Source organism: Anser brachyrhynchus, assembly GCF_964034855.1.
Source record: "Anser brachyrhynchus genome assembly, chromosome: 1".
Lineage (NCBI taxonomy): Eukaryota > Metazoa > Chordata > Aves > Anseriformes > Anatidae > Anser > Anser brachyrhynchus.
The window spans coordinates 58,117,496-58,131,236 of record NC_137694.1 but is presented as its reverse complement, the minus strand read 5'-3'; the positions used below and the strand labels follow the sequence as shown (position 1 = coordinate 58,131,236).

The 13,741-nt window shown below is 51.0% G+C and overlaps 2 protein-coding genes across 6 annotated transcripts in view; both read left to right on the top strand.

Moving 5' to 3' along the window:
• POLR3B (RNA polymerase III subunit B) overlaps nucleotides 1–982 on the top strand; it is a 74,688-nt gene extending 73,706 nt beyond the window's left edge. The window contains exon 28 of the mRNA XM_080575753.1: nucleotides 410–982. Within this exon, the coding sequence (XP_080431879.1) occupies nucleotides 410–539 (130 nt within the window). The 3' untranslated portion in view covers nucleotides 540–982. The remainder of the gene's footprint in view (nucleotides 1–409) is intronic.
• A 135-nt stretch (nucleotides 983–1,117) lies between these two features.
• RFX4 (regulatory factor X4) overlaps nucleotides 1,118–13,741 on the top strand; it is a 102,589-nt gene continuing 89,965 nt past the window's right edge. For 3 of the 5 annotated variants that reach the window (XM_080575758.1, XM_080575760.1, XM_080575757.1), the window contains exon 1: nucleotides 1,118–10,395. In XM_080575758.1, coding sequence (XP_080431884.1) covers nucleotides 10,342–10,395 — 54 coding nt within the window. In that variant the 5' untranslated portion in view covers nucleotides 1,118–10,341. The other 2 variants (XM_080575756.1, XM_080575755.1) reach the window with 1 other exon arrangement.

The following is a 13,741-nucleotide window of genomic DNA, read 5'->3' as shown; positions in this document are numbered from 1 at the left end:
AAACCATTCCTCCTTGTCCTGTCATCTGCTTGAGCAAAAAGTTGTTCTTCTTTATAAGCCCCCTTTAAGTATTGAAAAGCTGCAGTGAGGTCACCCTGGAGCCTTCTCTTCTTCAGGCTGAATGTTGTGCCAGCTCTCTCAGCCTTTCTCCGTAGGAGAGGTGCTCCAGCCCTCTGATCAACTTCGTGGCCCTCCTCTGGAACCGCTCTAACAGCTCCACATCCTTCTTGTGCTTTCAAGTTGTGACTTGATAAGTGCTAACACGTGTCTCAAGCACTCAGCTCCTTCTAGGACTGATCCCAGTGTCTAAATGCAGGTGGACAAAGAAAATTGTGGACATTGGCAACTGTTCTTTTCTGTAGAGCTTCAGTTATGCACAAACTCTGACTTTGTGTGTTTGTTTCCATAGGTGCCACTACTGCAAGTCATCGTGTCACGTGTCTTCTCTGCGGATACCTTACGCCTGTAAACTCTTATTCCAAGAACTGCAGTCAATGAATATCATACCTAGGCTAAAACTAGCTAAGTACAATGAATGAACAAGAAAAGATGGGAAAAAAAAAAGTACTTTACATAAATTGAAATTCAGCATATATAACTGGAAGATTTTTTGGTGAACGGGAATAACTGTAAAACCTGAGTGGGCAGAAGGTGGTGGAAGACAGTTGTAGGAAATCTTTCTTGTGTATTCTACCTGTTTTAAGCTGACAGGACATGCTGTCAGTAGAATACTCTAGGAGCAGTTCTGAAAGCCTTGATTAGTCTGAGTGACCAGAACATGTGGGAACAGTGGAATAAGGCACTGATCCAGCACAGCACGTGTGTCCCTTTCAAAGATGTAACAACACCATGCCTGGTTTTGAAAAATGCTTTGTAGGACCTGGGCATGAGCTTGCCTAAGTGTACATCTCATTCAGAGATGTTAAAAGTATGTTTTCCAGACCAGTGGAATATGAAAGGCTAATAAATGTTTTAAATAATAGTGCCTGGATTTGTGTTGATGGTTGTGTGAGGCTGGTAACACCTTCTTATAATGTCTAAAACATTTTGCTATTCCTAAAGCATTTTGTTAAAGCACTAAGTTGTAAGTACTGTCAGGCTTAGAGAAATGAAAGAACGCTTCTTCAAGAACTTGAAATTTGTCATTTTGAGCAGGATTTCAGCTGAACTTTTCTTTATAAGATCTAAGAGCTGAAGCTAAAGCAGGGGATGAACCAAGAGTTCACTTAGAACAACCCTAACCTCCCTTAAGCCCCTCCTCAGCAAAGCACAGGGTTAACTTAAGTACAGGAGTAGTCCCCCTGATGTCAGGATGAAGTGTGTGCGTGTTCAGGTGCTTCAGCAAAATGCAGCACTCCAGGTCAGAGAGGGGCAGAACACTGCTTTTGTTCTCAAAGCGCTGAGATGCTCTTTGCCTTGTGTGTGCTGATCCTGAAACTACTGTTGCAGTCATGTTGCTGCTGTTCTCTTAGCTGGATAAGAAGCACAGATGAGTATCAGCCTGAAAGACTTGCTTTCTAAGCTGCTGACAGAATGCTTAAACTAGTAGTTTTGTGTATTGGGTCACAAACCAAATCTGAAAGGGTAGATTTTACTCTCCATTTTTTCTCAGTAAGACAAAAGACAACACAGCACATTGGACTGGAAAAGCTCTTGGAGCACCTCTACCAAGATCTGGACAGCTCATGGTTATTTACAGAGAGAGATAACAGAATGATATACGCACAGAACAGCCCTTCGCAAACTACTGGAGGAAGAGATTAACCAAAAGCCCCAACCAAATTAACGAACTGCTTTGCTCCCTGAGACTGCCAAACTGAGGCTTGGGTGCACCACCAGAGGGAGTGAGCCTCACAGGCTTCAGCCTACTGGTGGGGGAAGTTTTGACCTGGATCAAGGAAACTGCTCTGAGGATGAGGTGTTCTTGCTGGCTCATCCTCGCTTAGGTAGTGTCCTCGGTTAGATGGTCTGAGCTAGAGGGCATTAAAGAATGAGCAGCATGCACAATAACACCTGCAGAAATTTAACAAGAGATAAAGAAGAGGAGCAAAGGAGCGTGGCCACTTGTAACCCTGTTGAGAGACCAGGCCTATGCGCAGCCCTGAAGCGGGTAACCCCGCAGATGTTTTATCTCAAGCTGGTGAAAGCAGCTTGGGAATAGTTTTTGGGGTAGATTTTGTGAGAGTGAAGGAAATCCTCTGTGGTACTTGAAGTTTAGGAAGAAAGGGGCAACTTTAGCAGTGGTGGGTCCAGCAGAACTTAGAAACTAGACATGCCTGGGGGTGAGTGAGGGTCATTCACTGTGAATTTTTCTGGTGATACCCGAATTAGTTTCACTGACATGTTATCGCTGTTTTACATAAGCCTGTGAATACACAGGAGGCTTATACGCATGCAGGTTTGAGCTGAAATTCCAATTTTTACTTCTTGCCTCTCTTGAAGAGGCTGTCTGTGTCCCTTCACAAGACACTTGCAAGTAACCTCTTGGCAGTGGAATAAGCATTACAAAATCGGCAGCAAAAACTGAACAAACAGCTACGGATTCCTGGAATATGGTGATCAAAGTGGCAATTCAAGGAAGGAATCCTACTGCAGCCAGGAAAAGCTGCGACACAGGGACTAATGGAGTAAAATACATCCTCAGAACCCCACAGCTGTCACACAGCTTTCCGCTGGTGAGCCTCATCTTTGCAATCCTTTCAATTATCTTCCTAGCCACCCTCCCCTCCCCCCTTTTTATACAGTGAATGCCTTCACAAAGAGGTCTCATGCCAGCTAAGGGCTGTACTGCCGTAACTAGACTTCCCCAGATCTACCCTGCCATGAAAGAGAGATTAGCTGAAAGAGAGAGAGTATTCGGAAAAATTTAACTAAATCCTAAGGTGTTAGCACAAGGAGCTGGGAGTAGAAAACCACCATAAAGTTTTTGTTCCATTGCAACTTCTTTATCTTGCTAGTTAGTGCCCAGGAGAGGCTTTCTACCAAAATTGCTATTCGACGTGAAGATCACTAGCAGTAGTCCCAGCTGAAATGCAGAACACAACTCACTTTCTCAGATAAGCCTGAGGTGTGTGCTTCTGCTGGAAGAGATATCTAACTCCATGTATTGTAGGTTACCTTTCACTTTGCAGATAAAGAATCCGATGCTATTAAATAGTAGAAGTAGTTTCAGGCCTAGAATTCAGTAATTAAGTCTATTATTTCACTGCAAAACGCAGACGTTAATGAAAAGCCTTCAACCACCATCCATGTCTAACTGTACTGTTCTTTGCGAGAAGCAGAATCAAGCCAGGGATGGGCTGCAAGAATGCGACGGGGCGGAACAAAACCCAGGTCTTTTAGCTGTTTCTGGAGCTGTGGGTAAGGTAGATCACTTGTTCAGAATGCAGAAGAACAGCCTCACTTAGTCATTTACATTTAAAAGCTTTTGACTTTTTTTTTTTTAAGGTAAATGTTTCCAAACATGGAAACAAGAAAAGAAAACTATAAAGAAAAATGAAACCAGACCGGCCCGTTTGGGGATTCAAAGAGGTTATAATATGAAATATGGGCATACTGGGATTTAATAATTTTAAGATGTAGAAAATAAAAGGGCTACTACTAAGCACCGTTCATTTTGTTTTTAATGTCCATATCTCGTTAAGAGTTTTGCTTACAAAGAAGCTGCAGTGTGCAGCAAAGAGGGCTTTGAATTCCTTGGACTCCCTAGTTACGTGCTATTTGAAAAAGGAGGAAAACTAATGAAAAGTGTGGACCCATGATAATGAGAAGTTACCGTTATGTCACTTCTCAGTGTTTCTTGATCATAAATAGCAGGTATCTGTGGCTTATAGTAATATGGGAGTAAGTCACAGTTAATCTTCAGTCTTTCTAGGCTTTTATATCATTGTTTAGTGATAACAAGGGGCAAGCAAGTAGTGCTGTACCTCTGAAAATTGGTCTGTAAACCCCTCTCAGAGCACACCTGTAGAGTCTGATAATAAATAAAAATGCCATTGTGCAGCTGCAAAACCAGACTAGAAGGGCTCAAAGCTTACCTGTGCTTCCTCTGTGCCGAGGCTTTTGAGGACTAGGCTGGCGCTAGCACAAGCCCCGGAACAACCTACCTGAGCTCGTAGCCCTCGCGCAACGTCCCACAGGAGCCGCGCGGGCTCTCCTCGGCTGTGTCCCTGCACCAGCAGCTCTGGGCCGCGGCACGGAGCTGGCCCCGTGCTGCTGAGGGGCCCCTCCAGCCTCTCTTGGAGCCGAGGATTGTTTTACAGCCCACTGCTGCTTCAGCGGGGCCACGGGCACTTGATGAATTCCCTCCTCCGAAGAGGACGTGACTTGCCCAGGGCCACAGAAAGACTGTGCCAGAACTGGGATCAGGACTCTGCAGTCCCCAGGTGCCAGACACGTGCTTGCCTTAAAACTGAGCACTTCATCAAACCGTAAAATCCAGCCAGATGGTGATTCTTTGCTATTATCTGGACCAGTGCTGGGAGGCTTAATGTGTGCAAGGCACAGTGAAGATCTGGATTCCAGTTTCCGTGTCTAAGGCTCAGAAGCCCAGAAAATGGATCCAGGTTTTAGACCTAAGTGCTGCTAGAAGCTTGAGCGTGTTTGAACCCAAGTTCTGACTTTGGTCCATCTTTCCCATGAAATGTGTCCACCTCAGCCTGGACCCGCCAGTTTCAGCAGGGAAGTTCATTCTTTGGGAAGGGGTAGAGGGGCACAGGAGTCAGGACTGGCCACTTCGTCAACCTTACTCTGGCCTGTGTCCATGGACTTGGTCAGACTCCACTCTTTGGAGTAGCAAAGACCGCTGGAATCAGCCAGCGGAACAGCTTTGCCTCTCAGCAATCATTAAAGATCTCACTGTGAGGGCTCAGGAGACAAGCACAACCTCTTTGCCATAGACACATACGAGTGTACGTCCCTAGGAACACCGGAACTCTTAAACTCTTTCCAAACCCAGGTCAGAGCCAATACAGAGATTTTTTGCAGCTGGAATTTTTATATGGCTTCATTCCTGTCTCTAAGAAGTCAACAGCAAAATCCCTGCTGGCTGAGAATGGCTTGGGTTGGAAGGGACCTTAAAGATCATCTAGTAATTCACACGGCCACCCCGCGAGTGGATTGGGTTCTCTGTTCCATCTTCAGAAAAATCCTTCCGGGCTCGTGAGCAGACCATTGCTCTTTGCATCTTGCTGCTGGGGGAAGAAAAACAGCTCTATATTTCTCCTAATTACAGTTTCTCTTTTATTCATTTATTTCCTGAGGCAGGTACCTCTGAGGTGTTTGCAATGACCAAGTATTTTTTTCTAATAGCTTCATTTTGCATGTCTTTGTCCTCTCCTCACAGTCAGTACATAAACAGAATGTTAGGTCCAAATTGAAAGCAACTCCCTGCTGCTAACAGCAGCGGCGACTTTGTCTTTTATTGCCATCAGTTTTGGGGAGCTGCTTTACCTATGCATATGGTGTGTGGTAGTTACTGTCCACTCAGACTTAACAAACAGCAAAACATTACGGGCAGAAAAATAACAACTAAGAAGAAAGTAAATTAATGTGCTAAACAGTAAAGTCCTTGCTAAAACTGTTTTCTAAGAATGGAAATAGTTTTACCTTTAACTCAGAGTGAATTGAAAACTGAACTCTGCGTTCGAGCCTCACCCAGCCAGTCCCAGGCAGGCACTGAAGGTAATGCTGCGTGCTCCAGGCGGATCAAAAGAAACTCATTATCAGCCAGTCATCTAAGAGGATATGACAGCTTCACATCCAGTTGTTCGGCAGTCTGGAATGGTTCTTTTCTGTGTCTGTTGTCTATAATAGCTTTTAGGGCTGGCTCTTCTTCCAACACACAGTACAAATCCTCTGGTAACTAGTACCAGCCACACACAACAAAAGCCAGCTAAATCTGGTGTAAGCTCAGGAATCGATGACTCCTTGCCCTTTTCTCATACTAAAGTCAGCAAGAGACTCCCATGCTGAGTCTTCTGGGCAGCAGCCCCGGATGTGGGGGTTCTGGGCTCCTATGGACACTGATACTGCCTGAACGCTCCTATGGCTGCAGATACTGCATGGACCTGTGGGACTAGACGTGTGAATTCCCTTCCTCCAGGCAGGTTGAAGCTGACCAGCGTGAGCAAGAGGTTTTCTCTGGTCCCTTCTGGCAACTCTGGCACTGGAGTTCTCCACAACCCCGAGAACTGGAGCTGAGCAAAATTCCTTTCACAGGCATTCATAAAATATCACTTAAGGTTGACCTACACTCATCTTTGACAAAACTTGGCTTCAGACATCTCTAGAGTTGCATCAAGGCAGCTGCAATTAATGTTACTTTTCTTTCAGGCTAAAAAGAAGGTACCCCCTGCCCAATGCATGTGCAATCCATCATTTGCATGCCTCAGCTCCTCTGCTCGTTTTCTCCCAGATACCTGCATATGTGCCTGCCCTAGCCACTTTCTCTCAGTGCTTGTGTCAATTCAAGCCTTTTGAAGGAATCAGTGCACATGTTTACCTAGGCAGCCTTTTGATCTTCTTCTTCCAGTTCCTGCAGCTGTCAGCATCACACTCCCAAGCACATACACGGAGTTGATTCCGGAAGTCTTCTGTCATCTTTCTCCATATCCTGTCCTTCACCTATGTGTACAGCTTCCTAGGGGGTGTTAATATATGTAAAGTAAAGTTAACATTTCCTGTTCTGATAATAAAGGTAAGTGGGGAAGGTAAACCATTACCAAAAAAAAAATAAATCCTTCTCTTTTTTCTTCCATAGTATTTGCCCGGTAAGTGAAGAAAGAGGAAACAGTAATAGAACTGGGAAAGAGGGCAGCCAGAAGTGTTTGTTCATTCTGAGACAGAGGCTGCAGGCTTAGGCAAGTAAGAAAATATGGAACCGCTCACAGACTGCAGCCACTGCTAAAATAATGAATAGTCTCACTATGCATGTGGCTGCTGCCCGCTATCCTACAGTCTGTGCTGAGATACTTGGGATCCAAAAAGATCCCCATGGCCATCAACCCCAGATCCCTGGTATTGCAGATGACCACAGTATATGACTCTTCACAAGCCACTCACACACATTACTAAAATTAATGCAGGTTCTCATCCCTGCTAATCCAAAAGAAAACTTCTGTAGGACTTCAGCCTACTGTTAATAGATAACTGTTCATACCCTTTTGTTCCTATTCCAACAGTGTTGTTTTGTTGAAATAGCTCTTACTCCTTGGTATTTACCCCCAAAATATTTATGTTAGAGTCTAAAATTGATGTTTAGAGTCTAGTACCAGGAGCTTCTTATGGCAAAACAAATTTGTGTAGCCACAGCCTGTTGGTGCAACCAACTGCAGAATGGAGGACAGTCATGGAAACCTGTTTTTGAAATAGCTAAAATTATCTGGGCTATAAGTTGATGTGAACTGTCATATCTCCACTCTGTGTCTGCTTTGCGAAACCAACAGCCTCTAGGAAAGGCTTTCTGTTCCCTTGATGACCCTGTCCTTCTCTCCAAGCACCTGCGCAAGTTCGTATTCTTCTTTAACAAAGGTGTTCCTTTCACAATAGCATCAGAGCCTCTCTCCCCTGCAAATACCTCATCTGATGTAGTGTAGAGTTATCCTGTTTATTTTATGTTTTGTAGATGTTCTGCATAGACAAGAATCTGGAGTGAAAATTCCCGATTGTATAGTTTTTGCATCCTTGCCAAGACCTGCCCTTTACTCTGTATCAAATCAAATCCTGCAGCTGACATTTTTGAAAGAAAGGCTAGTGCCACGCAGTCGTTCCATCTGTAAACTTCCAACTTGCTGCACATTACGTTAACCAGATTTTCACAGGAGGAGATGCCCCGCACTTTCAGAAGAATGATCTCTTTTATTAAGAGTCACGTGAGATATCCAGGAGCACGAGATGCTTTTATAAAAATGTAAGCGAAACCCAAACAAGTAACAATGAGCCGTGGAAGGACACCAGAGTGATCTGACACACCGAGGAGGGGATTAAGAGAACGGGAAGATGCCAGCATTGACATATCCCACAAGAACGTGAGGATAGGCACTAATCTGGAGAAGTGGGGAGTAAGCAGATCGCAACAAGCACCCCCGGTCTGACAGAGGCGCTGCTGATGGTGCTGCCCATGCACCGTCCCATATAGACACCACACAACTTTGCGTTGTCAAAGAACAGACCAAGCCTCCAGCCTGTGCAAAATCCCAGCTGAATCCTATCCTCACCACCCTAGAAGGAGCGTATCCCCGTGTTCACGCGTCCTGTAGTGTGGTTTTACTGATCAGCGGGACAGCAACCATGCAGAAGCCGCTCCCTGAAGCTCTGAGCAGGTAGAGCAGACTTCCCACCAGCGTCACCATAGGTGTCCCCCACCTACTGCCAACTCTTCTGGCAGCCGGTAACCTCTCTGTAGGCCGCTCCCCATGGCACAGTTGGAGTTTTCTATATTTTACAGTTAACGCTGATTTCTAAATCCTTTTGGGGACAACCCCTGCTCAAGGCCTAAACTGCCCCTGAGGTGTCCCCACAGCAGGCTTGGGCCCTGCGCCTCACAGGCTCCCCTCGGGGAACGAGGTGAGAGGAAAACACCAGTAACAAAAACAGTTTAGAAATGGGGTTGAGGGCTTAAAAACGGGGTTGGGGGCTTAGAAACGGGGAGTGGGCGCTGGAATGACCTCGGCTTGGCAGCTGCAGCCAAAAACAACCTCGGCGCCCTCCCCGGGGCCCGGCACCCTCCCTGACAGGGCTGCCCCTGACTGGGCACTAATGGCGGTGGGCAGGCAGGGGCAGGGGCAGGCCGGGGGTCTGCAGGGCCCGGGGCCGTGTCCCCACACCGTGTCCCCACAGCATATCCCCACACCGTGTCCCCACACCGTGTCCCCACACCGTGTCCCGGCTAGGTGCCGCTAGCCCCGCCGGCCCTGCCCGCCTCAGGGTCTGAGGGCACCGCGACCCGCCGGGCTTCCTCCTCGGCAGCCTCGCCGCTTGTTTTGCTGTGGGTTTTTTTCTTTTTTTTTTCTTCTTTTTTTTTTTTTTTTTTTCCCGGAGGGGGGGCAGTCTGGGTGTTGGGAGGGGAGGGGGGAGAAGAGTGGAAAACGTTGGCTCTGTCCATGGTCAAAGTAATTCAGCTATAATCCCCCTTTCTCTTCCTCTCCTGGAGCCCTATTCATATTCTAATCACAGCTTTTCCTTCCCTAAACCAGCCACTTTTATCGCAGCCCCAGCTTTGCACTTTTACTTCCACTTCCAGCACATACAACCGCACGCAGAATAAGCAACTTTTCCCAGCCTGGCTCCTGCCCCCCTCTCCCCCCGCGACGCCCTGACCCTAAAACCGGCATCCTCGGGTTAGGGGCCGTTAGGGTCTGTTAGGGTCCTTTAGGGTCCGTTAGGGTTTATTAGGGTCTGTTAGGATCCGTTAGGGTTTGTTAGGGTCTATTAGGGTTTGTTAGGGTCTGTTAGGGTCCTCCCCGCTCCCCCAAGACACGAAGCCGCCAGCCCCGGGGCCAGGCACCGGCACCGCTCGCCGGGCGCTGGCAGCTTCTCCCCTCACACCCCTCCGTCTCTGCTCCTTCCCTACCCACACACGTCGCCCCCTTTTTTTTTTATTTCTTTCCTCCTTTCCCGATAAACTACGCTCGCAGGACGTTTGGGAAGCTGTGCGGCTCTAACGCCATGTGCCCGCGCAGGAGGAGGAGGAGGAGGAGGAAGGAGGAGGAGGAGGAAGAGGAGGAGGAGGAGGAAGGAGGAGGAGGAGGAGGAGGAGGACGGCCGCGGCCCCAAGGAGCGCAGCCCCGCGCCTCCTGCCCGTTTGAAGATCTAAGCCAATTTTGATCCGGGGCTGTAATGAGCCAAAGGCGTTGGGTGGGGGCCGGGGGGGAAGGGAGGAGTGGAAAGGCCGCTGGAACTTTAAATAAGAAAAACGTTTCTAATGCTCTAATAGAAGAGGGAAGTCGAAGTGTTGGGATTGCGTAGATCTAAGGCCCCCCTTTTTGGAGGAAAGCTTTTCTTATTCAAAACAGCATCACAATGGGCTTCACATTGAGCCTTGCCACATCCCCATCTGAGTAGCAGCCATTCATCAGGCTGGCTGGCCTATCAATGACATTTCTCCCATCAGGGCTTCTATAAAATGATGCTTTTTCCCATGAAACATCCGCAAACATTTTGACGGGTCTGGCTTTGCCCTGCTGGATTACGGAGTGTCCCCCTCTCCCGCTTCCCCCCCCCCCCCCCCACGATCTGCCTCTGCCCTCCCTCCCCACCCCGCTCCCTGCCCCTCGCCTGGCTCCGCGCACCCCTGAGCTGGGGCTCTCCGCACCCCGGGACCTTGGGGCTCCCGTCCCGTCCATGGGAAGAGCATGCATTGTGGGTTGCTGGAGGAACCCGATATGGACTCCACAGGTAAGTGCCCCCCTCCGCTCCCCTCGCCCGCCGGGGAGCACTTTGCAACTTGACAGTGGCGCCGGGGAGCCAGCGGCCGCAGGGTGCGGGCTGAGCCGGCCAGAAGCGACGCAGCAGAGGGGCTTTTTCCTTTCTTTCCCCCTCTCCCCCCTTTTATTCCCTTTTTCTTCTTTTCCTTCGGCAAACTAATCCCTCCCCGCTTTCACTTTTAGGCGCCCGCTTAGGCTCGAGCGGAGCCCCTCCGAGGGCAGCGGGGCTTTGCCGGGGAGCCCAGCTCCGGGCTCGCCTCGTCCCGCCCGGGGGGGGGGACACGGGGACACGGGGGGCGCCGCGCCCCCGAGGGCCGAGCCCCGACGGCCGCCTCAGCCTCCCGCCGGGCCGTGCTGGGGTCCTGTCCCCGGGCCGGGCCCGGCCCCGTGGCGACCCCACAGCGGCTGCCGGCCCCGGGTCGGCCCCGGCCCCTCCGCATCGCTCGGAGCCCGCTGCTCCCTTCCCCGCCGGCCCAAGCCCTCCGGAGCGGGGGCACCAGCAGGCCCGGAGCCAGCCGCCAAACCAACCTTGGCGATCCGAGTTTATTTTATCAGCCCCCTCCCGCCCTCCTTCCCTCCCTCTCCCCCTCCCTCCATCCCTCCATCCATCCCTCCTGCCCGGGCACAGCCTCCGAGGGGGCGCCCGGAGAGCGGGGCCGGGGTTCCCCCGACGGCAGCCCCCCGGCAGCCCCCCAAAACACCCCACAGCCTCCCCACAGCCGCCCAAAAGCCCTCCCGCAGCCCCCCGAGCTCCGGGCCGGCCCCAAGCCGCTGTAACGGGGCCGCCGGGGGTCGGCGGGGCGCGACCCTCTCCGCTCCGCTCCGCTCCCCTCCTCCCCGGGCTTTCCCAGCCGTCGGCCCCAAAAGGGCGTTTTGCGAAATGATTTAGCGAGTCGAAACCAAGAAGAGTGATTAATAAAAAAAAGGAAGAGATGAAAAGCGGGGAGGCTGCCCGCATAGCGCTGCCCTGCGCGGCTGCTCGCTGCCCCTGCGGGACGCCGGGGAGAGGGGCCCGGTTTTGGGGCGCTGCCACCGGCCGGGGGCTATCCCCGCGGGGACCCCAGAGGCCCCTGCCGGCCCCAAAACAGCTCCTTTTTTTTTCTTTTTTTCTTTTTTTTCTTTTTTTCCCGGCCCTGCTTCAGAAGCAGCTCCGGGAGTCCCGGCGCTGCTGCGCCCGTCGGCGGGCAGAGCCCCCGTCCCACGCTGCCGGCAGAGATTTAGGGGCGATTTTAGGGCGCTGCTAATGCGCCACCGCTTCGGCCCTGCGGAGCAGATGGCCTAAAAGTGGGGCTGCGCCGTTGTCTCATTCAGGCACCTTCACCCCCCTTTCAGGGGGCTTAATCCAATTAGCTTTTCTCCCGAGTTTCGCTTGTTAGAGGAGCCTTTGGCGGTGCGGGGAAATACGGCTTCGTCGGGGAAAAAAAAAATCGCTCGTGGTTTAATTTCTCCTTAACGGGTTTGCCTCGCCCCCCGACCCCCAAATCCCCCCAGCGGGCTCAAAGCCGTCACCCGCGGCTCCCCCGGCCCGGCCCGGCCCGGCAGCGGCTGCGGGGCACCGGGGGGCGCTTTGGGGGTGCTGGGGGGGGCTTTTGGGGTGCTGCAGCCCCAGAGCCCCCCACCCGCCCCGCCCCGAGCCGGGACCCCCCCTCCTGCCCCGCGCCGTGCACGGCCGCAGCCCCCCCTAGTGACACGGGACCGGGGACGGGGACGGGACGGGGACGGGGGGGGACACGCGGGGGTCCCGAGGCCGTGCCCCGCCGCCGGAGGGCAGGAGGAAGGCCCGAGGAAGAGGAGGCTCTTCCTCGGAGAGCGGCCTCGACGGGACCCGCCGCCTCGCCCCCCGCGTTTGTCGGCAGAAACTCCGCCGGGCTGGGAGAGCCACAGGTCCTGGGGACGCGATTTAGGGTTTCGGGGCCCGTCCAAAACCCCATAACGGCGGCACGAAGCCTTTCCGCGCCCGGCTCGGGGCCGGGTGCGATCCTGCGACCTTTCCCATCAGCTTTGCCATTTAAAGAGCATCTGGCGGGCGAGCGCCGGCTGCGGAGAATTAATGGCTTTCATATCCCGCTGTAATTAATGAAATCGCCGATATTGACAATAAATCGCTGGACGCTACGAGCCAAAGCAGGGGTGACATTTGAGAGCACCCGCCTAACGCTCAGGGGTGAACTCCGAGGTCTGGATTTTTTTTATAGGTATAATTTTTGATCCAAACGAGCGGTTGAGTTCGCTGCTGCAAATTGTTTGCTGCGCTTACTGCAGCACAGTTTGCTAACAGATGAAGTTGCTATTGTTTTCGTTTTCTCCCTAGCTAATAGGCGAGCAAAACTGTGACTTATTTTTGCTCCAGGAAATTAAAATATATATATTTTTACTGCTCCAAGAATTGCGTTTATAAAGGCTCTTGTATGCTGAGCAGTTAAGATGATCCTAGGATACTTCTGAATCCTAAATTTGATGCGATACGAACACGCAACACCACTGGTTCCTTATACAATCGGACCTGGCTGTTTGCCTTATGTGACCACGTACCTTATAGGATTTCACACGTGGAAGAAAGGGAACAGAAAAGCCAACAAAACTGTCTCGTTGCCTGCTGGCTGTGGCGTTCCTGCAGCCGGTGTTTGCGTGGCAGGGCCCGATCCTCGGCAGGCAGAGCTTGCTGTCCCCAGCGGGACAGGCGTGGGGCTCCCAGCAAGTCCCAGCGCTGGATCAGGTCCCTTAGGTCCCTTCCTCACATGGGGTTTTTTGGAAGTTTGTAATATCTGTGGGGTTTTTTTACAAAGAGGTTTGTAAGTTGGCCAAAATTCTCGTGAGCTAAGAAGTTAGTCCTAAGTTTGGTACGGAGAAAAGAATGGTTTTATGATTTATTAGTCTGCAACTGAATTAATCCTAAAATACTTGGGGAGGGTGAATTGCGGGACTTTTCACTGCCCTGCCGTCTGCTATTTACCTGCGGCGAAGGAAAGCTCTTTAAAGGGATGGAAAGGGAAAAGAACTAAAACAGGATTTTACATAAGAATAGCTAGACAACGGCAGGAAATTATTTTGTTTATTTAAGTCCCGGTTTAGGGTTTACGGTCCTCAAGATTTCACTCGGCTAAAACCCTGATTAAAGAAGGGGCTCCAGATTCAGGCGGACTTTTGCCTGTGGGACTGTAAAGAGCCCCGCAGCCTCGGTGGCCGGCCACCGCCGCACGTCTCCTGCGGCCACCACCGAGCCAAGGGTCCGCAGAGCACTCCTGGGAGCAGTGGAAGGGGCCCACTTCGTGCTGAGCCCCCCGTGCTGGCAGTCAGAGCTGTCCCGCAGAAAGTCG